At 42.1% G+C, this 23,142-nt stretch overlaps 1 protein-coding gene across 10 annotated transcripts in view; it reads right to left on the bottom strand.

Annotated features, from left to right (window-relative positions):
• Positions 1-2,590: 2,590 nt before the first annotated feature.
• The window catches only part of LOC112472943 (vesicle-associated protein 4-2-like), a 65,438-nt gene continuing 44,886 nt past the window's right edge, over positions 2,591-23,142 (bottom strand). For 2 of the 10 annotated variants that reach the window (XR_003043867.1, XM_025041501.1), the window contains one exon: positions 12,510-14,745. Coding sequence is in view for 5 of the 10 variants with exons in the window: in XM_025041501.1 (XP_024897269.1) it covers positions 14,707-14,745 (39 nt within the window). In the remaining 5 variants the exon portion in view is untranslated. Of the gene's footprint in view, positions 2,702-12,507; positions 14,746-19,792; positions 20,389-23,142 lie in introns of those variants that run through there. The other 8 variants (XR_003043864.1, XR_003043862.1, XM_025041499.1 and 5 more) reach the window with 8 other exon arrangements.

Here is a 23,142-nt window from a genome sequence, read left to right as displayed (position 1 = left end):
GAGGGTGCAGAGTCCCTGGCAGTCCTCTCAGTGTTAGCCCCTCCTACAGCCTCGAAGAGGCCTCTGCAGAGGGCAGCCTAACTTTCCCTGCTTTTAGAACAACAAAACTGGAACCTAAACTTATTTTTCCTTTTTATTTTTTTTCAATGGGCATGTGTCAAAGATTTATTTGACTCATTAATAAGAGAACGAGTAAGGTGTTACACCCAGTTGAAGGAGCATTCAAAGAACACACATAGCAAGGCAATCCAGAATGTTGAAATGACTTTACGAATAAATGCAAAACTAGTCAATATCCATAGTGCAATAACCAATTCTGTCTACACTGGATAAAATTTATTTGCATGTCTATGAGCAAGAATCATTTGCATTGCTATCGGTTTTCTGAAAACTGAGAGTTACAAAGAAGCTTGAAGGCAATGCAACGTGCAGGTACCTGGGAGGGTTGCACTGAACAAGACACCCAGTCGTCTTTTTTGCCCATTTCAATATTTTTCACAAATTTTTCTGGTAGAATATTTGCCTCCCAGGTGCTAGGACCACCTGTTCATATATTAGCAATCATTGAAGGGATTTACATCCTTTGGATGTAGGGGGTTTGCTGGTTGGGGAGCCCTGTGTCCTCCTTCAGGTCTTGGGAACTATTATGATGGCCCCTCCTCCCTCCACCTCATCCACTGCTGTGCCCAAGGCCCCAACATCAAGGAAACAGGACTTCTCCAGCTCCTCCTGGGAAAGCAAGCTTCCCCCTCCCATCCTTTGTCCCTGCCGCCAAGTCCTTCCCATCCCCTGCCCCTGGCCCCATCAGCTTTTCACTTCCCTTCCTGTACACACATCCGTGGTCAGCCCAGTTCTGGTCAGGCACCCCACTCAGGCCACTTCCCTAAACTGGAAGTCCAATGGTCTGAAGATCAACCTTGTTCTGTCCTTTCTGTTGTGCCTCCCCATCACTTCGAGCTACAAGTCTGAGACCAGAAACCTAAATCTTTCTAATTCCTTTAGTGGCTATGTGATAAATGGCATCCTTTCCCTAAGCTTCAATTTCCATCATCCTAAACCTCAGCATTACTGTGAGTATACATGAGTGTAGCAAATGCTGTGGTCTTCCACCCAGATCCTCTCTAGGACTTAGGACTGGGACACTCATTCTGTCAGCTCAGGGAACAGTCACTCCCTGGAAACTGCCCTCTGCCAAAGAGGGCTGCTTCACCCAAGGTTACGACCCCTCTCTGGGAGTAGCCCACATCCAACAGCTGGTCCAGGTTGAGATACAAAGTCTCAGCCCACTTGCCTCAATCTGAGACATCTCTGAAGGGTTACCCGTTTCAGTGCTCCCTGTGGGATCAGCTAGGGTTTCCGCTGCAACTAAACCACAGTTCAACTCCTCCTCTGCCCAGTCCTGCCTCCTTCTCTCTCTAACAGGTATGTTCCCAAGGCACTATCCAATAAATTTCTTGCACAAAAGCCTTAAAATCCCAGAGTCTGTTTCCTTGGGAACACAATCCTGCAACAATGAGATAATGCTGAGCATATAATAGGGACTCAAATATGCCACTCCCAAGTCACATGACCTTCATCGATCCCTTCTCTCTGGCCTCAGTTAGAAAACTAAGAAATCCCTAAAATGAGGGTATCAGACCAAGTAGTTGCTGTATTTCTTGAGCAACAACATTCTAACAGTTACTGAATCTACTAACTAGAGAGGGATGGGTGTGTGCTTGGGAGACAGACACCAACCCCACCACTGCTGGGGCTGCACAAACATGCAGTACCACACTGATGCAGTTATGAGAAGAAAGGTAAGCCAGCCTTGGTAACTTGGCTACGAAGTGGAGCTGCGGGGGCAGAGGGATGACTTGTTTTCTGCCTGCTCCAATGGACATTCCACATGATAGGGTGGGAGCGGGGATGATGCCCTGAGCAAGGTAAGCTGGCCTGAGATTGTTTGCTGCCCACATCCTGCCAGCCTCTCGAAACTGATATCCCTGGGAAAGGCTGAAAGAATTTCATTCTCCTGTAGGTCAGCATCATCCCTAGCCAGGCCCTCGCCATCTCAGATAAGTGCTGGGATCTTGTCAGTGAGCTACACAGCAGCAGCCACACTGGGGATGAAGTTTCAGTCGCTTTGGCGGCAGCAGCGAGGGAGGGGGGCGGGGGAGGGAGTGTTGCTGCTTCTTGCTCAGCAATGCCCAGGAGCAGAAGTACTTGGTGTAGCCCTGAATCCTAAGCTATAGTGTGGTCCCTGAAACTCATATTTCTCATTTTTGCTTGAGATTGAGAGGGACCTCATGGACCTTAGAGCCTACAAACACCCATAGAACTACCATGTAAACACACACACACACACACACACACACACACACACACACACACACACACTTCCTGACTGAGAGTCTTGCCACTTTGCTCCTAAGGAAACATGCACAATTTGAGCTTCCGTAGATCTGGTTATTAGTTGTGAGACTTTGGGCAAATAAAATATTCCAAGGCTCAGTTTTCTTCACCTCTAAAACGAGGTTGAATATTAGCGTGAGAACTACGAGCCGCTCTAATAAATAAATTCCAAAAACCTCACTGGCTTAACACAATACAGGTCGTTTGTTGCTCTCCTGAAGTCCGAAATGGGTGTAACTGTCCTCCAAAGTGTGATTCAAAAGCCAGGCCCCTTCCGGCTCGCCATTCCAACATCATCATGCTTTACCTTCACAAGACAGAGGAGGAGAAAAGAACATGAAGGGTCAGAGATGTGGGAGAAATGTATAGGCAGGCCTGGAAGTAACACAACGCTTTGATCAACAACCCTTTGAGCAAAATTCAAGCATCTCACTGTGCTTAACTGCAAAGTAGTCTGGGAAATGGAGTTTATTTGTGTGCCCACAACAGGGAGCCGGCCAGTCCCTGCCACAGGATGATAACTTTATAGGATCGTTGTAAGATTAAATAAGATAATAATCACTCTAGGTGCACAGTGAGTGTTTAATAGATATTAATCGTTGCAGATAAAACACCACGGGAGCATTCAACAAGCCCCTGGGAAGAGGCTAAGAATGCTGCATCAGACATCAGACATAGGTCCCAAGCCAGGGAGGGTGACTTTGTCTTACTTGGGCCCAAACAATACCCATGATAGGCTGAGTGATGAACTCAAGCTCACATTTCTACTGACTCCCCTTGGGAGAAATAAGAGATGGTGGGCATTAGCTCTGAGTTAGGAGGAGGCAGGGAAATAGTAGGTCCTTTAACTGCATTCAAATTCTCTCACCTACCATGCTGTGACCAGTTTTCCCCCTAAAATACTAGAAGACTAACATGCTTTGCAACCAGAAGAATCCATTATCCTTCTAAGGACTCCCGCTCAGGCTACAAGAAGGATATATGTTCTGGTACTTTGATGCTGGCCCCACTCCTCGCAAAGTAATTTGCCATTCTTTTTCTAGGGATATACCTGCTTCTTTTCTTTCTTATTTTAAAAGGCCTACGTATTGTAACAAATGCCACTGCCTCAGACATTTGGGACAAAAGCTTCACGCTCAGATTTCTTCTCTCCGACCTCTAAGTTTTTCTCTTAATAGTAGAGCAGAGGAAAAGTATTGTATTAATGCCAACATATGGGGGGTGAAAAACAGCCATTACTTGATACTCCCAACTGCTACATTCCCCACATAATCTCTCCCCTCATACACACACACACACAGACACACACACGCACGCAAGTGACAGCAACATCTCTCAGCTGCATTTGTCATTCTGGCTTGGGTGCCTGGGGGAGAAAAACGGGAAGTGAGACAGAAGCGGATGAAGTACAAGGTGAGTGAGAGAAAAAGGCAAGTGAAAGTTCTCTGGAGCTACGTATGTTGTGAATTTTTGCCCCATCCCTAAATAACTTTAGTTCTGACACTCTAGGCTTCTTTAAAGATAAGCCCCATGTAGCAAATAATTTTTCAGACTTGAGTATGCAGAAAAACAAAGAATATAATGATTTTGTAACGAAATGCATCAATCCCTTGGAAAATAATTGCTTCACTGGCTTATGCGGATCTTCCAAATGTTGGCTCATTTTATTATACAATATCGAAAAATCCCATTGTTATTACTACCAGTCTCATAAGAAAATTCTTTCAGTATTAAGAAGCTATCAAGTTCATGCTGACAGAAACAAGTTTTCAAAAATGCTAATTTTTTTCTTCAAAACTTGTATTTTTATCATGGGTAACAAATACTGTCAGTTGTTTTCCTGGAAGTGACAGGCTTGTTTTGTTCATTTTGGGGGAAATATCTGCCAAATACCCTGGTTTGAATAACCACGATTTGTCTGTCAATTATTCTTTCAAATAAAAATGGTGTCCCATGAAAAAAAGTGATTAATTGAGCTCTCAACTCAACATGCTTTTACTCAAGAATGGAATGCAGCAAAAGGGCTTCACATATACTTCATCACTCATAATATATTTTTTTAAATAAACGCAAGGGCCAAGATTTTAAAAATTGTTCATTTTTACCACTTCCTCCACGTCATTCTTTAGTGAAACTGGCAGGTTTATTTCTTTACTTCAGACGCGTGGCAGTGCAGGGTACAATAATTCCTACGGTTTGTGCTAAAGACCCAGCTGTTTTACACACCATTGGGTTTGTACCATTGGGTTTGCAAACGTCAACGGCACGAAAAAAGGCAAATAACATCTTAGTGTTATTATGAAGATAATTTTCTGATTCCAAAGATCCCTCGAAGGGATCATGGGAACTTTTAGGGATCCTCAGTCCACGCTTCTAAACAGCTGTTACAGATCAAGCTGAAGTTCTCTTCATCGTCCACTCATCCCAGTCCCTACAGGACAGGAACCATATAGGACTGGCATAATATATACTTTATACACACTTTTACATATGACTCTATCCATTGCAAATCTATAGACTGTTTATTATTTTTACATTTAGATAAGAACTATGCTGCGCGTGTCATTTTCACGCGATAATGAGTTTCTGAGCTTCAACTGATTCAAAAGATCTAATCCACTTTTTTAACTGGATAGTGTTCCACAAGATGGATTACCCCGTTTTACTTCTCCAGTCCACGATTCAAAGATTTCTTTTTTCTTTTGAAAATATTAGTCTTACTGTCGTTTACATTTTTAAGCAGTGCATTTTGGAATAGATCATGAAACATTCCATATAAAAGGCTGTATTTCACATGCCTGTGATGTAAAAAAATAACATACACATGGAGCCCCGAGGGCAAAGGTGCACTCACACCCCTGAAGGAGCCTCATTTTTGGCAGGGATTGGTGCAGACTGGCCAGGGTGAGTTGGGTCTGGTTTCTCACTCATGAGTTTTGGCAGGGTTTCAGGTACCCATGAAGACATGAAAAGACATCGTTCTTAAGGTGAAACTTGCTGTTTTACTCAGGGACAAGCCCCTTGCCTTTTCTGGGACTGAAAGATACACAGAGTTCCCTTGTTTTTCTCAAGCAAGGCTCAGGTCAGAAAGACGGGTCATTTTACACTATTTGCTCTCAGTGCAATGCTTTTTTTTTAAATACTTTCAACATTTCTGAGGTCCCCAGGTTGCCCTATGACGAACAAGTGATCGCCTTCTTTGAGAGTTCTGTGAATTTTCAGCATTTTTATTTTAAAAAGTGGTACTACGCGGTAGTTGTTTTTTACTGTTTTGTCAGACACTTAAAAGAGGATGTTCTAAAGTTGGAGTTGAGTTTAAGAGGGACAAACTTGGACTTTGGGGTGGGTCAGTGATAAGTGCAACTTACAGCTCTGTCATTTGGTAGCTGAGTGATAGTGAGCAGAACACTTAGGGCCTTTGAACTTGGCTCTCTGCATTTGTCGAAGGGGCACGTTTCTCATACCGTCGCTATGAGTAGCACCCAAGACAATATGAGCAGAGTGCCTGGCACAACATCAGTGCCCTGTAAGTAACAGCTGTGGATGCTTGTTCATCAGCCATGAGAATTATATCATAACTTTCTGATGGATTACTTTAATTATCAGAATTACGCATTTCACTTGAATCTATGATTCTGAGTTTTGTAAATACGACTTAACTCTTTGTTCCTCCTTAGCTGCCATTGAAACTAAAGTTTCCCCAATCCGTTTCCACGCCCCACCACTCCACAACTTTTCTTTCCAAAGAAGCCATGACTTTCCTGTGGCCGAACCCAGTGGCGCTTCTGTGCCCTCATATCTGATCTCTCCAAAGCACTGACATCATTGTCTATTGACTGCGTCTTGAGACTCTACCCTCCTTGGCTTTTGTGACTCTCATTTCTCTTGGCTTTCCCAAGCTCCTGGCAACAGCATCCTTCACGGACGCCTAACTGGCAGCGTTCCTCGGGGCCTGGTCTTCAACCCTCATCTCTTCTCACTTTTCATTTCTCTCTCTGAGTGATCTCATTTGCTCACACCTACAGATAAGACCCATATCTCCATCTCCAGACCTGGCCCCTCTCTGAACTTCAGATTTTATTTTCTGACTCTCTCATGAACTCCTCCACATCGCTGTCCTCAGCCATCTCAAAACCAACAGGTCCAAAATTCACCATGCCACATGACTTCTTCCTGGATCTCTGCTTCCTTCTACAGGCCCTACCTTGGTGAATTCCCTGTCACCGCCCACTCAGTCATCTAAGTCAGAATCATTAGTATAAGCCTAGAGGTGTCTTATTCATCACCAGTTGTAAAAGTACTGCTTCCTTAAAAAAATACACCTCTGTTCTGAACTCTCCAGTTGGTTCTCACCTGCCTAGTTCAAGCCCCTTCAAACTGACCTCTATTCTCATGTCCTTCAAATCCATTCCCCAATATGCATTCAGAATGATCTTTGTAAAACACACACACACACACACACACACACACACACACACACAGAGTAGACACAGGATTGCTAGATAGGTGAGTCCATATAATTTATCAACCAAACAGAGATAATTTTGATAGTAAAAGGATATGCTATGAATAATTATACAAGAACAACAGACAAGCCCTAACTCTATGTCAGGCTCTGTGCTAAGTGCTGTATATACCCAATAAACTTATCAGGTAACTTATTAATATCCACTTACGGTTGAGGAAGTTGAGGCTTGCAGAGGTTAAATGGCTTGCCCAAGAGCACCCAGCTTGAATCCCATAGTTTATATGATCCTAGGGCTTATTCTCTTAACCACTTCCCTATACTGATCATTATCACCCTCTTATTTAAAAAAAAAAAAAATGTCTTCAGCTTCCTTATCGATGTCGCAACAAAACTCTCTTGGTCTGATGTGACCCCCACCTTCTCTCTGATCTCTTCTCCATAGAAACCATCACTGCAGCTGGGCACAACCAATGGCTGCTTCTCACCTCAGTGTACTTGCTTCTTGTTTTTCCCACAATTTTTCTCCCATATTCTAATCTAATTCTTCACAGTCCATCATACAGCTCATATGTCACCGCTCCAGATTAGATACCCTTCTGTGGGCTTCCCTCAGCATCCTGTGTATATATAAGTCAGCATGAATTGTCCTGCCCTTTTCTGTATCCCCACTAGTAGAATTTATTATCTTCTTCCAACTATTGTAATGGAATGCTTTATTTTCTTTCAAATGTTCCTCTTTTCAGATAAATGTATTTAAAACTATAATTTCTCCTCTCAATACTGGTTTGGCTGTGCCTGATGAATTTTGACATATGATGATCCCTCTAACACAAATATTTGGGGGACTGTTTTTATGGGTATTTTGTATTTGTTTATTGTTTGTTGGTTTCCAGCAAATGGAAATTTCTTTACCTCTTTTATTGTTATTGATTTTTAATTTTATTGCATTATGATTCCAGGACATAGTCTGCATGATATTGACTATAGAATAAACTGGATCTTTTTCAATGGCCTAGAACATGGCCAATTTTAATAAATATACAATATATGGTCACAATGCACACAATCTATGTATTAGATATGAAGTATGGCATGTGTCTATTTTTTCAGGCTTATTAGTCATGTTATTTAGTTCTTCTATCTCTTTGCTTATTTTAAGTCTACTCCGTTAGTTGGTGTCCAAGAGAGCTGTATTACCCTATTCAAAATTGTATTCCCAGCATCTAATACAGGTACTACATGTTATACAGCTTGTATTAAATAAATGAAGACATTACCCTGACTTTCTCAATATCTAGGACTCACCTTATTAGAAACAAGTCATACAGAACCCAACTCAGCTGACCTTTTGCTCTGACTCATCATGCCCTTGGCTACAAGACCATCTTACTAGGGCAAAAAGGTTACAAAGCAGACAGAGACCAGGGCCTTGAAAAAGGCCCATGCAAGAGAAGAGTGCTGGTACTTAAACTTCATTAACTTTGTGGCAACTCATTTGTGAAAGTGCTTCGCTATTTGGGTTTAGCTTCACATCACCAGAAAAGGAAGTCAGGTTTTATTATTCCAAATACAGCTGAAAACCTGAAAGACGAGGTCACACTAAGGATCACACAGTTAATAACAGAGAATGACAGTTAATGATAGAGAAGCAGCATACAGAAGCCTGGTCATTTCTCTAAAAAAAAAATTAAAGGCCATCTTTTTTCGAAACATGTTTGAGAATTTGGTGTTTTCCCCTTCAATTAGTTCCTTGTCACAAGAGCATGGTAAATCAATAACAAACATTAGCAAGTACACGGAGAAAACTGCTGGGAATGTAAGATGGTTCAGCTACTGAGAAGGACAGTCTGGAAGTCCTTCAAAAACCTAAACATGAAGTTAACATATGATCATAGGACAGTCTAGAAGTCCTTCAAAAACCTAAACATGAAGTTAACATATGATCCAACAATTCCACTTCTAGGTATCTATCCAAGAGAACTTAAAACTTATGTTCACATAAAAACATATACATGCATGTTCAGAGCGGCATGCTCACAATTGTTTAAAAATGGAAACAACCCAAATGTCTGTCAACTTATAAATGAGTAAAATTGGTATAGCCATACAATGGAATATTATTCAGACATAAAAAGAAATGAAGAACCGATATATGCTATGACACAGATATACTCTGAAGACACTATGCTCAATGCAAGAAGTCAGACACAAAAGGCCATATATTGTATGATTGTATTTATATGAAATGCCTAGAATAGGCAAATCCATACAGATAGAAAATGGATTAGTGGTTTTCTGGGGCAAAGGGAGAGGGGAAAATGAGGAGTGATTGCTAATGGGTATGGATCTCTCTTTGGGGTGACAAAAAAAATATATATATATATCTGGAATGAGATAATGACAATGGGCGCACAAACTTGTGTTTATACTTAAAACCAGTGAGCTGTTTGAGAAGCGTGAATTTTCTGGCATCTGAATCATATCTCGATGTTTAGAAGGGCATGGCAAATCAGGAATCATAGACTATAGACCACTGCTCTAAACCCCAATAGAAAGTTTCCAGGAAGCAGCACGTCACACAGGATAGACTTCGGAAAAAGATGAAGCATATTTAAATTCTACCCTTTCAACTATGACCTCCAGAACTTGGGCATTTTATTTAACTTCTCTAAGCACTGGTTTTCTCACCCATAAAATGAGGAGCAATGCTAACTATTTCATGGAGTAGTTTCGAGGAATAAATAATCCAGCTATGTAAGACAGCTAGTACTATACCACACATTTAATAGTTATCAATAAATGACTGTCACTACCATTATTGCTTTTATAATTATCATTATTATTATTTTCACATCTTTCAGACCTTTCATATCTAATAGTATTTTTAGCACTGTTCTTATTTGACACTTCTAATAACAGATCGAATGTTTCCATTTTGTGAGCATAATCCTGGCGAATTCTTTAGAAGATACCGTTTTTAAATAAAATCTATTTTTAGTATCCTGAGATATCTGCTGTGCCTGTTTCATGAAATAAATAATAATTAGCAAAACAGCTGCTGAAAATCATGTCACGTGAATTCATTCAATACATTGGTATAAATTGCAGTAGAAATGTTTGCCCATTGCACCCCCTTGTGAGGGTTCGGAGGAACTACCTTTATTCAAGACAGTAGGCGGCTCTGAGCCTTGCAATTCAGTGTGGACCTCATATAAAAAGCCTGTTAGAAATTAAGATCTTGAATTCCACCTCCTAATCAGAATATACATTTTAACACTCTCCCTGGGTGATCTGTAAGCACATTAAGTTTGGGAAGAACTAGCTTAGAGCATGTAGTAAATACTTTTCAAAAAAATTCGGGAAACATTATTGTCTTACTATTAAATGTTAAGTACTGTACCAGAAACTGGAAATATGAAGGTAAATATAATTCTTTCCACAAAGAAATTTTGGGTTAAAACCTGTAATAATTAGAATTAACTATGCATTTTTAAAAAGTGAGTTTCATGGTATGTGAATTATATCTCAGTTTAAAAAACAAACAAAAAAAGAACATGGCAAATCAAGAATCACAGATTGCTGCTCTAAAACCTAATAGGAAAATTCCAAGAAAGCAGCACCACACACAACAGTGTGGACTTTGAAAACAGAGGAATTATATTCAAATGCTACCTTTCTGATGCAATGAACGCTATATTGAAGTCATGTACAAAGTCCAATGATACACAGAGAACAACTAACTCTGATTGGAAGAAATGAAGGAAGGTTCTAGGAGGAGGTGACATTTGAGGTGGACCTTAATATGTAGAAATTTACCAGGTAGAGGACGCTGAGCACAGTATTCTGGTTGGAAGGCATACCATAAGTAAAAGCATGTGTGTTCAAAAGCATGTGACGTGTTAGAATGTGAAGTCCCTTGGTGCGTCTTTGGTGGGAAGAGTGTTGGTTAAAAGGCAATTACCTCAGAGTGACTGAATTATGGGGAATTCGCAGTTTCTAAGGTATACATACCTATAAATTTGGAAAGTTAACAATGAAAGACAAGAACAAGAAAAGCCTAAAATTATCTCAATTTCTACCTTAACCCAGGAAAAGAAAAGCAAATTAAATGTAAAGTAAGTTGAAGGAAGGAAGTAACAGAAATAGGAGCAGAAATCAATGAAATGCAATATGGACAAACAAACAAACAAACAAAAACAGTTATAGTAGTCTCCCCTTATCTACAGAAGAGACATTCAAGACCTTCCTGAAAAATCAGATAGTACCAAACCCTAACTATATTATGTCTTTTCCTATACGCACGTACCTACGATAAAGTTTAATTTATAAGTTAATGTATAAGTTTAATTTATAAGCACAGTAAGAGATGAACAACAATAACTAATAATAAAATAGAACAATGATAACAATGTACTGTCATAAAAGTTATGTGAATGTGGTCTCTCTCAAAATATTGTGCTGGACCCACCCATCTTGTGATGACGTGAGATGAAACAGCGACTCCACGATGAGGCGACATCGGAGAATTGCATCGCCATTGTGAGGTGGTGTCAGGCTATCATAAGGGGGACTTGAACAGTAGCACTGCAATACTCTGACAGTGGACCTGATACCCGAGATGGCTACATAATATAAATGCAACTGACTAACGGACAGACAGCTGAGCGTATCCAACGTGAGTGTATCATCCGGTGCGAGCGTATCCAGTGTGGAGATGCTGGATAAAGGGCTGAGTCGCGTCTGGGGTGGGAGGGAGCTGAGCTTGCTACTCGGAACTGCACGCTATTGACAACATGAGTTGTTTATTCTGTAATTGTCCATTTAATATTTTCAGACCACAGTTGATCTCAGGTAACCGAAATGGCAGAAAAACAAAATCATGGATAAGGGGGACTACTGTAAACCAAAAGCTAATTTCCTGAAAAAAATCAATAAAGATGACAAACCGCTAGCCATACTGATCAAGTTAAAAGAGAGTAAACACAATTGCCAATATCAGAAATGAAAGAGGGGACACCGCTACCAAGTTTACAGTCATTATGGGGACAATAAGAGAATATTATGAAAAGATTTTTGCCAATAAATTCGACAACGTAGATGAAATAGACATATGTCTTAAAAGATACCAATTAACAAAACTAACTCAAGAAGAAATAAGAAATCTGAGTATCCCAATGTCTGTTAAAGAAAATAAATTTGTAATTTAAAATCTTCTGAAAAAGAAACCTCCAGACCCAGATATCTTTACTGATAAATTCTATCAAGCATTTAAGGAAGAAATCATACCAATTCTCTGCAAACTAGTCAAAGAAGAGAAGAAGAGGGAACACTTCCCAACTCATTTTATGAGACCAACATTACCTCGAAACCTAAACCAGGCAAACACATTAAAAGAAATTAAAAAGAGACCAACATCCTTCATAATATAAATGCAAAAACCTGTAACAAAAATTCAGCAAATCAAATCAGGCAATGTATATGAAAAGAATACATCAAGTGTTTGAATATTATACAATTGAAATTAAATTTTTATATTTTACCATATTAACATATCAAAGGAGAAAACCTATATGAATTTCTTCAAAGATGCAAAGAAAGCATTTGGCAAAACTTAACATCAATTTCTTGTGAAGTTAAGCATGCATAGACTCAGCAATTTCACTCCTAAGTTACTCAAGATAAATGAAAATATATGTCTACACAAAGACTAGTATGCAATGTTCATAGCCGTTTTATTCATACCAACAAAAACTGGAAACAATTCAAATAACCATTAACAAGGAGAATAGATAAATGAATAGTAGTATACTCAGACAAGTGAAAACTTAGAAATAATAAAAATAGCCTATGATACCTACAATGACATAGATGAATCTCCATGTTCTTATGCTAAGTGAAAAAATCCGGACATAAAAAATACATACTATATGATTTCATTTATATGAAACGATAAGAAAGATAAATTTAATCTGTTGTGACAGAAAGCAGATCAGTGGATGCCTAGGACCAAGTGTAGGTAAAAAGTTGACTGAAAAGGGCACAGGAAACATTTTTAGGATGATGGAAATGTTCTATATATTGTGATACTGATTATACAGGTGTATAAATATGTCGAAGGTCACCAAACGTACCCATAAGATGGGTTCATTTTAATATGTAAGTTACACCTCAATAAAACTATATTTATTTATTTATTTTACGAAAGCACATCCATTTCATTGGGAAAAGGGAACTGCCATTGGAGAGTCTTACAGTTGCTGGGTATGAATTTGAACTGAACCACGGAATGTTCTGGCATCACTGGTGAGGTCAAAGAAGCTTGTCTACTGGGGCTCTGGTGACGGTTTGAATCCTAACAGTCATACCGGTGCAGTAGGCACAGACAGTGCTGCTGATGTTGCCAGTTCAATGAAAATCTGAAGATATCGAAACACCGGAGCACTTTGATTTACACCTTTGTACTTGGGTCATTCCCAGTGGTTCCCAGAGAAGCAAGATCTGCCTGGCTTCATGGTCAAGGGGGTCGAGTCTCCAGCCACTTTTCCAGGAAGCCCCCGGTGCTGGTGCTGATGCTGGTGCTGGTGCCGATGCTGGTGCTGGTGCCGGCCCTGTGGTGAAGAGGAATGAAAGCAGAAGCATTCGGAGGTACGGAGAACATGGCTTTAAGAGCTGAGAGTTTGGCCTGGTGGCACAAAGCTCACTAGACAAGACTGTGTCTCTCCTAGGGAGGAAATAGAGTGAGAACCAGGATGTTCTCCCCACTGTGGCGTGGGCAGACAGGACGGACTAGGGGATGAGGTTTATGTTCACAAGTCTCAGCATGCCTGGAAGAGATATTACAGGCAGGTACATGCACAAGAGACTTTTAAACTCTAGGCCCAAGATATCTATCTTGAGCTCACACTCTTCCTGGGTAATCTCACTGACCTTCCAACTCCTTCCAATGCCACCAACTCCTTCTTCTAGGTGGGGCTCATGAGCTACGGTGCTCATTACTATTGCCGAGTATAAGCTTTTCATGGTGTCACCAGCATAAAGAGGCAACTCAAACTTAGGCCACCAGAAGGGATAGTCAGGCCCTCTGTCCTCAGCCAGGATCCTTGGGTCGTATTCACCACTGTCCTTGCCTCATTTCACATCCTTGGTCATAAGAAAGCCAAAACCTGACAGCCTTCTAACCAAGCACATTTCACATATTTACTACTAAAACCTAATAAATGTCTGTATTCTGATACTACAGATTTATCTTACAATAGATACTACTGTTCAAATAATATTGATAATGGCTAATACTTATAAAGCACTTACATTGTCCCAGAAACAGTGCTAAGTGTTCAAAATGTATAATTTCACTTAACCCCTACGACATTCTATGAGGTGGTTGCCGTTATTCTCATTTCACAGATAGGGAAACTGAGGCTCTTAAACTTTCAGTCACTTGTCCAACTAGTACATAATAGAGGAGGGATTTGAACCCAGGTCTGTCTGTTCTAATTATCATCCCCACCAGTACCCTATCATCATTGGTGATAAAGAAGAGGAGAACTTTTTCTCTTAGCCCCTATGCTGTGGGTACAACTTTTTGGTGACTGACTGAGACACATATCTGCGATTAACACAGAGTCAGACAAATATTGTCCTTCTCTGTGTTGACAATGGGTCCCTACCCTTCAGGTCCTCGAAGGGTCTCAAGAAACAGCTTAGTCTGGTAGCAAGAGAAAAGGAAATTAGTTGTTCCATTGAAACACATTGCCATTTTGGTCCATCCTCGGTTTCCTGATGAACGATGATAATGATTCTGTGTTCCAGGTGCTGCAGTTGGCTGAGCTTTGATCCTGCTGATATCACCCGGCTTCAGTGCCCTGGAGAGTCATGCTGAGGATCTAGTGGGGCAGAGAGAGCTCTCAGTGTCTTGTGCCCCAACTTTCCTAACCATGCTCTGATTCCCCTGCTCCCCACTGTAAGTCTTGGGGCCTTCAGTGGGGTGCTTATAGAAGCATGTGGGAGAAAAAACTCTTAAGCTCTTTCATGAGAAGAGCTTCCACCCAATCTTGAGGCTCCCAGCACCCCTCCATGAGGCTGGATTTGGTGGGAGCGAGAGTGGGTAGTGGAGGCGCGGGATTTCATTACAGCAAGACTAATGAGGGGCTTCCTTCTTCAGAACCAAGTGCCATACTGCATGGTGTAGGCTCAAAATGTAAGCACGGAGGAAATCCAAGGAAGGAGAGGTGATGAGAGCTAGGGCAGCGGAAAAGCCTTCAGAAGCAGGGAGCCATCAGCAAAGGGGCAGGATTCAGATGAGGAAGACATTTTTGGCAGAGAGCAGATGAAAGGTTATGCTAAATGATGCCTAAAGGGAGGGGTCGGAGGGGAGGGATGGAGCCGGGAGAACCAACCCCATGGGGAGCCTGAGCAGCAGAGCAGACTGGGCCTGGAGGAGGATGAGAGCAGAGTTTTCAGGAACAGGGCCGTGCCATGCGGGGAGTGGCTTCCAAGGAAGACCGAACCCGCTGGATGGAGAGAAGACAGAGGGGCTGGAAGCGGGAGTCCCGTTAGGAGGTCTGATTTTATCGCCCAGTTCCAACATGTGGGCGTCCCCCTCCCCCACCCTTCAACACCTGCACCAAGCAATTATCCAGCACCAGCTGGGTGTCCTACAATTCAGCTCAGTTCTGACACTCCACCTGGAGAGAGTCTCAGGTCCCCCGGGGTTAAGGGCTCAGTCCTACAAGGCTGCCCTCGCCCTTACTTCAGACACACATCAAAAGTCCAGGGTGTCACCTGTGCTTCTGACTGATGGCTATAAATCGAAGGTTCTCATGACCCCTTCTTTGGGTTCAATTAATTTGCTAAAGCGGCTCACAGAACTAAAAGAAACATTTTACTTACTAGATTATTGGTGTATTATAAAAGAATGTAAATCAGAAACAGTCAGATGGAAGAGATGCATAAGGCAAGGTTTGGGAAAAGGACTCAAAGCTTCCACGCCCTCTCCCCAAATCTCCAAGTGTTCACCAACCCAGAAGCTCTCTGAGCTCCATCCTTTTGGGTTTTTATAAAGGCTTCATTGCGTAGTTCATTATTGATTAACTCATTGATCATTGGAGATAGATTCAACCTCCAGCCCCTCCCCTCTCCCCGCAGATGGGTGTGGGGCACTGGAGGTTCCAATCTTCTAATCACAGGGTTGGTTCTCCTGGCAACCGGCCCCCATGCCAAAAGTTGCCTCATTAACATAACAAAAGACACCTTGATCATTCTCATTCCAAGGGTTTTAGGAGCTCTGCGCCAGAAACAGGGAGAGAGTCAAAACCAAATATATTTCTTATTATACATGATAATATTATAGGAAGCAGGTGACATAATTTTGTCCCCTGGTCATCACCCAATTACCAACCCTAACACAGAATTCACATACCTCCCAACCCTTAAGGACACACTGCAGGCAATGGGACTGGAGTTAACTTACAAATTTTAAGAAAACTCTGCGTTATGAAATCTTGTCCTAGCCCTGCTACTTTCCTTGAGTTCCTGGGAGTTTGCTTTTAGGTTCCCAGCAAAAGACGAGAAAACAAGACTTGACCCTGCAATCCTGATGCCTAGAGCGCCTTCAGACCAAAGGTGAGTTCCTGTGGCCGATCTTTTCTTCCCGCCCTGTGGATGGCACTGCACACCTAGGAAGCAGGGACCTTTCCCCAGCCTGTGGTGTCACACTGCCTTTCCCTCAAGTGGGACTCGTGGGACATGGGTCGCAACGTCACTCCACCTCCTGTTACCCCCTAGGGTCTCATTAGAGTTTGTCAAAGTCTTGAGCAGTGCAGGACTTGGCCTTGAAGACAATTCTTAGAAAAGAAGCCTGCCCAGATCTGAGCATCCTAAGATTGTCAGCTCCTGGGAAAGCCCTTTGGGACACCCTTCACCATCCATGGACCCTCGAGCATCAGAGATACAGAAAGAAACCCATGAACCTAAATCTTCCCAAGCAGGAGCCTGTTTCTCAGGACTGCCTTTCCTTCCCACCTCCAGCTCCAAGGACTTCCTAGTTACCTGAAAGTTCCTGGCAGCTCCACCTGGGCCTATAGGTGTGAATGCTCAGGATTGTGACAGAATTATTTGAAGGATGTTTGTTTAGTGTTTGCAAATTTGAATAGGCCTCTGAGACTAGGAGCCTATCTTTACTGGGCATTTTTCCCTGCACACAGGATTCTTTCTACTCGCCATCCTGGGTGATGTCATTTAACACCCCCAGCAAGTCTGAGAGGTTGGTACCATTAGCCCCGGCTTAGATAGGAGTAAATAGGAGCACACAGAGGTAAAGTTGCTTTTCTGAGTTCGCACGACTAGGAAGTGAGGGAGGCAAGATTCTCTGTCTTACTTTGCTGATAGCTTTGCTCTCGTGCTGGGCTGTCCGAGACAGTATTTGCTAGTCACTACAGCAGCTATTTAGGTTCAAGTTTAATTAAAATCAAGTAAAATTAAAAATTCACTTTCTCGGTCAAAGTAGTCACATTCCAAGTGCTCAATTGCCCAACAGGCCTCGCGGCTGCCATACCACAGAGTGCAAATATGAAACACCGCCGCCCTTGTGGCAAGTTCCGTGGACAGCATGCAGTCTGGTGCTTCTGGGCAAGGAGCCGTTTTCCTGCCTCTTGTCACCTGGCCCAAACCATTCACTACAATAGCTCCAAATGCCGCCTTAAGAAAGCATGACCCTGACTTGTCTTTTCTTTTCTTGCTGCCAGCTTTCTCCAGCCTCCAGGACAGTGGCATGAACCTTTGCCACTGCTACACAAAGAATGAGATTCGAGCACTGAGAAGGCACATCTGGGCCGCCCCGCACTCACACTGGCTGTCCACCAGGAGAACTGCAGTGAGCAAGGTCCCTGGCCGTGGCCCCAGGCAAAGCGGCAGGCTCTCTTAGTCTCAGCCTGGACTTTGCTGATGTCTTTCAGGAATCAGAGTGCCCTCATGGCCACCAAGCAAACTATGCTGTGGCCAATTGTCCCTGGAAACAAGGCCTCCATTAGCTTCTGTGGGGTTAGAGGCCAAGGAAGGTCAGGTTTTCATAAAGTCCCAATTCCTCTTGGCTTCTCTACACTCAGAACTTGCATCTGAATGAGAAAAAGAAACCTCATCCTCTGATCAGCCATGTGGTTTCTTTCTATAAATAAACTTTGCTGAAGGAATGCTCCCAGCATGTAGCCTGGGGGACACTGAGCAGCCTTTGGGCGGCGCCTCCTCTACCTTCAAAGCCGCATTCCCTGGGACATCCAGTTCCCTTCTCCTTGTGAACCTCCTGCTCTCGGCATCCAGCACAGAGGCTGGGCCCCACTTCCCTTGTCTGTGCTTCAGCAGCCTCAGCCCCATTTCGCAGCCTGTTAATTTCTGGTCCAAAGACAGCCTCCTGACCCCATATCTTTTCCTGCTGGCTGTGGATCCCCCTTCTACTGGAGCAGAGTGAAGAGAGGGGTTGCAGGCTCTGTTTCTGACTGCGAGCCAGCTGACTCATGATAAGTAGAAGTCAAGATGGCAGCGTTCTTCCTAACCCAGTGGTGAGCATGTATTCCAAGCCCCGTGCTGCAGTGACCAGCTGGTCTGGACATGCTGACCATGGCCTTCTCTTTTCCTCTGGTAATGTCTCTAGCAGAGGAGAGAGAAAATCCTTTGCTCCTTGAAGAGGGGTGGGAAGGATCCTGGATTCTCACTTTAACCTTTTGGAATGTAAAAACATCTCTCCATAGGCCAGTTGAGCCCCCATTGAGTGTCTCAGGCTTTTACAACCAAGACATCTCTTCATGGTCTGGGCTTGGTCCCTTTTGAAATGTAAGTACCCAGAAAGATGGAGGTCCAGTATTCCTGGCACTTTGGAGGCTTAACCTCTATTGATCTAGCACAGTTGTAACCATTGGGGAGGAGATAAGAGAAGTTTTACTTTTGGATTAGAGGAATTAACAAAGGGCTACAGATCTAATCCTCTCAGTGCAGACATCTCTTCATGGTCTGGGCTTGGTCCCTTTTGAAATGTAAGTACCCAGAAAGATGGAGGTCCAGTATTCCTGGCACTTTGGAGGCTTAACCTCTATTGATCTAGCACAGTTGTAACCATTGGGGAGGAGATAAGAGAAGTTTTACTTTTGGATTAGAGGAATTAACAAAGGGCTACAGATCTAATCCTCGCAGTGAACAAGCAAAATGTGTCTAGGAGAAGTGAAGGCAGACATTCTCCGTCTTTATACAGTGCACATTTCTGTCTCAGAGGCCAAGGTTCTCACAGGAGCACTGAGAAAGCCAGAGAAGGTCTGTTTCTCCACAAAGGGCGGCAGAGGAAAAAGACCATCCTTGGGATTTGCTGATGGAAACGTGAACTGCAATAGCTCTATGGGGAAGGAATCAGACGTATCCATTCTGACCACACGCCTTAATATCCCAGAAATTCCACTTTATGGAATGGAACAAGTGGAAATGAAATAAGAGGTCTGAAGAATCTATGTATAAGAGTGCAAATTGCAGGACTGATAGAAATGGAAACAAAAGGAAAATGACTATCAGTAAGAAATATCACATAAATTGCTAATGTAGTTATACCATGAGGTATTATGCTGTTTTTTCAATGTTTATTCTATATTCTGACCTGGAAGAATTTCCATTATATACTTAAGTGAGAAAGGCAGAATGCAAGAGATATATAAAATATCCATTTTGTAAAACAATGAAAAAAACTTATATGTACACCTGTCATATATATACATGATTCTATGACCATGGAGAAAGACTTGGGAGGATAGACTTCTAATATTGTCTTTGGGAAGGTAGAGATGGGGAAGGAAAATGGCAAGGATCAAACACAGCGAAAAAAGAAAAATATGCATAGCTCAGTATCAAAGGACAATTTAGGATATAAAGTCCTCTCTGTGATATTACTAAAGTAAATCCAAATTGAATCGGTTCGTGGACAAGGACTAGGCTATCGACAAATGAAAATGTTTTATTTTGAAACTCAGATTTATTTATTCACTCAACAAACATATTGAATGTCTACTGTTTGCCAGGCACTATTCTCATCTCTGGAGAGAAGATGGTCCTGGACCAAATCTTTGTACTCATGGAGTTTACTCTCCAGTGAGGGAGATAGACAGTGACTTATGGTCAAAAGTAAATGCATCAGAAAATGTCAGGTGGTGATAAGTGCTATGATGAAAAATTAAACAGAAGGACCAGAGCAATGGGGCTGCAGAGCAACGGGGCTTATTTCTGGACCCTTCTGAGAGGACTCCCATTAGCAGAGCCCAAAACCAAACACAGCACTCTTCTGAGTGGTCTAACGAGCTCGGGGCAGAGGCGGTGAAGATGCACCTGCTTTTCTCCTGGAAACATATACCATGTTATATGTAGAATAAAATTGTTCTGGAGGCAGTAAATTGTCAGAGCAGATGATATGCAATCCGGAATCAAGCCTTCTAGATTCACCTCTTGGTTCTTCTTATTAGTTGCATGACCTTGAGCAAGTTGTTTAACCTCTCTGTGACCTTATCAAAAAAATGGGAGATACTAATTTTATCTTTTGCCATGGAGATACCGAATTTTAAAGATTTAAACAATGCCTTGTACATAATACAAGCTGAAGAAAAATACTTCTTGTTAATACTATTACTGCCTATTATTATTGCTACTGCTACTGACAGGTCAGCCCTCTCTTAGGATGTTGACTCACACTGAACTTGTAGAATTTTGAGGACCTGGTTTCAAACTTACAAACCGTCACCTCTGATTGGCAGGGAGGGGAAAGAGGTGAAGACAGTAATGGGACATTACTGCTTTTGAATTATGCAGTCTGAGCAGACCTCTCTGAGGAGGTGATATTTGAGCTGAACGAAGTAGGCTGACAAAATGTTTTCATTAGTAGGGAAATGAACTTGCATGAAGCAACATATACCCAACCTGAAGATGCTTTTGGATGTACTCCTAACAACCAAGTTGATGAAAAAATAATTTACATCTGGAATATTTGTCATATGACTAATAAAAAGAATTTATTTGTATTAATGTTCTCTTTTAATCATTTATGAAGTATGTCAGGTAGAAACCGTTTTTGTATATTATTGAAATATATTATCTCATCAAAACACATTGGTTTATGTAGAACCTTGTATTTTTCCTTATGTCATGTTTTTTAAACAGAAAATCTCTGAAATTTTCGGTATAACCCTATCACAGAAAACTGATTCCCTGTTATTATGGTGACTCATTTTAAAACAAAATTATAAAAAATTATTTTTTAGATTTTAAAAAGAATAACTTATTATTTATAGACTTCCCAAGAATTCCAAGAAACTCTTTTTTGTTGTCGTTATTCTAAAATCCCTAAGATAAATATCAACCAGGAATTTAGAAACGTCACTTTCTAGAGTGAAGAGACAGACTTAAATAAGATATTGGAAAAAATGAACACATAAGGAAATGTTAGGTAGTATTACGATCTATGAAGAAAAATAAAGCAGGATAACGGGTTAGATTAAAATGCAAGTTGCTGTTTTAAATAGGGTGGTCCGTGATGAGGAAAACACATAAACAGATAAAGACAAAGAAAGCACCAGACATCTGAGCAATCAAAGCAGAGGGATAATGGGCCATGGACCCATGGACTGACAAGTTTCGACTTGAAAGCTCAGTGTTTGGAAATTTATTGCAAAGAGAGGAAGAAAGTGCATTCCAGGAGCCAGACACTGCACATGCAGACGGAGGGAAACCGAACCGGCCTGAGCTCGTTTAGAAATGGCAAGGAGCTGGGTGAGGCTGTAGCAGAGGAGTGGCAGGTTGCTCTAGCTACAAGGTAGAACTAGGACAGGTACAGAATGCCTTGCGCCCATGCTTGGGAGTTTAGCTTACAGGGAACCAAGATCACAACATGGATCTGATCCAGTTAATTCTGTAAAAGATGCCTGGCATAGCAGCATGACCAAGGGACTGAAGTCTACCTTCCCCAAGTTCCCGGCAGGATCGTAGCACAGACCACAGCAGGACACGTCCTAATTTCCTTGCCATTGCCTGCACACTTGAGAATCGGTTTTTTCTTCCTGGCAGCATGGACAGAGATCCTGGTTGCCTATCCCAATATCCATTTCCTGCCTTTCGCATAGCAGTGGAGCTCCCAGCTTCAGCAAAGCACAAAGCTGCATAGAATGATAACTTTATTTCCCAGCCTCATTCATGGCTAGAGCTAAGTTTCAACATGAGATGTAAAAGAAAGAGTTGTGAGAGCTTCCTGGAAACCGTAAAAGATTCCTAGACCCTGTCTTCACCCTCCTTCTTTATCTCTTCCTGCTTTCTGTTAGAGACAACGGAGGTGTGATGGTTGAAATTTGAGCCATCGCCTAGAACCAAAAGCATGGTGAAGCAACCAGAAAGAGCAAGCCTGGCTTCCCAGTGATTGTGGAGCCGCCATTGCAGCCTTGACTTCTTACCTCTGACCTTTGTTCCATGATAAATAATCTATCATATTTAGGTCACTGTCATTTTGAGTTTTCCATCCCTTGCAGCCAAAGTCCAAGACAAGGAAAGCATATGCATTTTCTGGTTTTGGTTTTGTAAATTTTTCCCTGTTGCAATGTTGCTGTACTTGGGGAAGAATAGTTCAGTCCAGTGAACTGAAAGCTGAGAGGAGGAAAGAGCCCGCCCTGGAAGCAGGCATGGCAGGCGTACCTGGTGAGGTGTGCTAGCCGTAGCCTCCCACGGCACTCCCACATTCTCAGTCCAACTGGTTGTGTCTCTTTTGCTGTGTTTTATGGATTTCATAAGGGCTGCCTTATTTGCCTTTGGGAGAAATGTTTAGACAGAATTGGCTTGAGAATTATGGTCATCCTTTTATGCATTCACTGTTTGTTGAGCACCGACTCTGTGCCTGGCACCATGATAGCCACATTCAGAACAAGGAAAGCAATGGCTCTGCTGCGTTCTGTGTTGATCAGACCACTTGGGAAACGGTAGATTCCATTGGGGTCACATTATTGACAAACTCGAACATATCCAGACAGAACCTAGGATGATAAATGTCTGGGCCACACCCTTATCTCACATTTTTAAAAACTTAAGGCCTAAGGGTAAGGGCGATTCTGGATATGGCAGATGTTCTATTTTGGTCTAACCAGAATCGTTTGCCTCCTTATTCTGGTAAGTAATTCCCCTGCTTCGTAGACAAGCTACATCTTCCCCGTTCCTTGTGATTCTGAAGGAGCTCTCAGTTGCAGTGCTCTGACTCCCAGCCACAGGAACAGACACATGTT

Source organism: Pteropus alecto, unplaced genomic scaffold (genome assembly GCF_000325575.1).
Source record: "Pteropus alecto unplaced genomic scaffold, ASM32557v1 scaffold111, whole genome shotgun sequence".
NCBI classification, from domain to species: Eukaryota; Metazoa; Chordata; class Mammalia; order Chiroptera; family Pteropodidae; genus Pteropus; species Pteropus alecto.
This window is presented reverse-complemented; position numbering and strand designations above follow the sequence as displayed.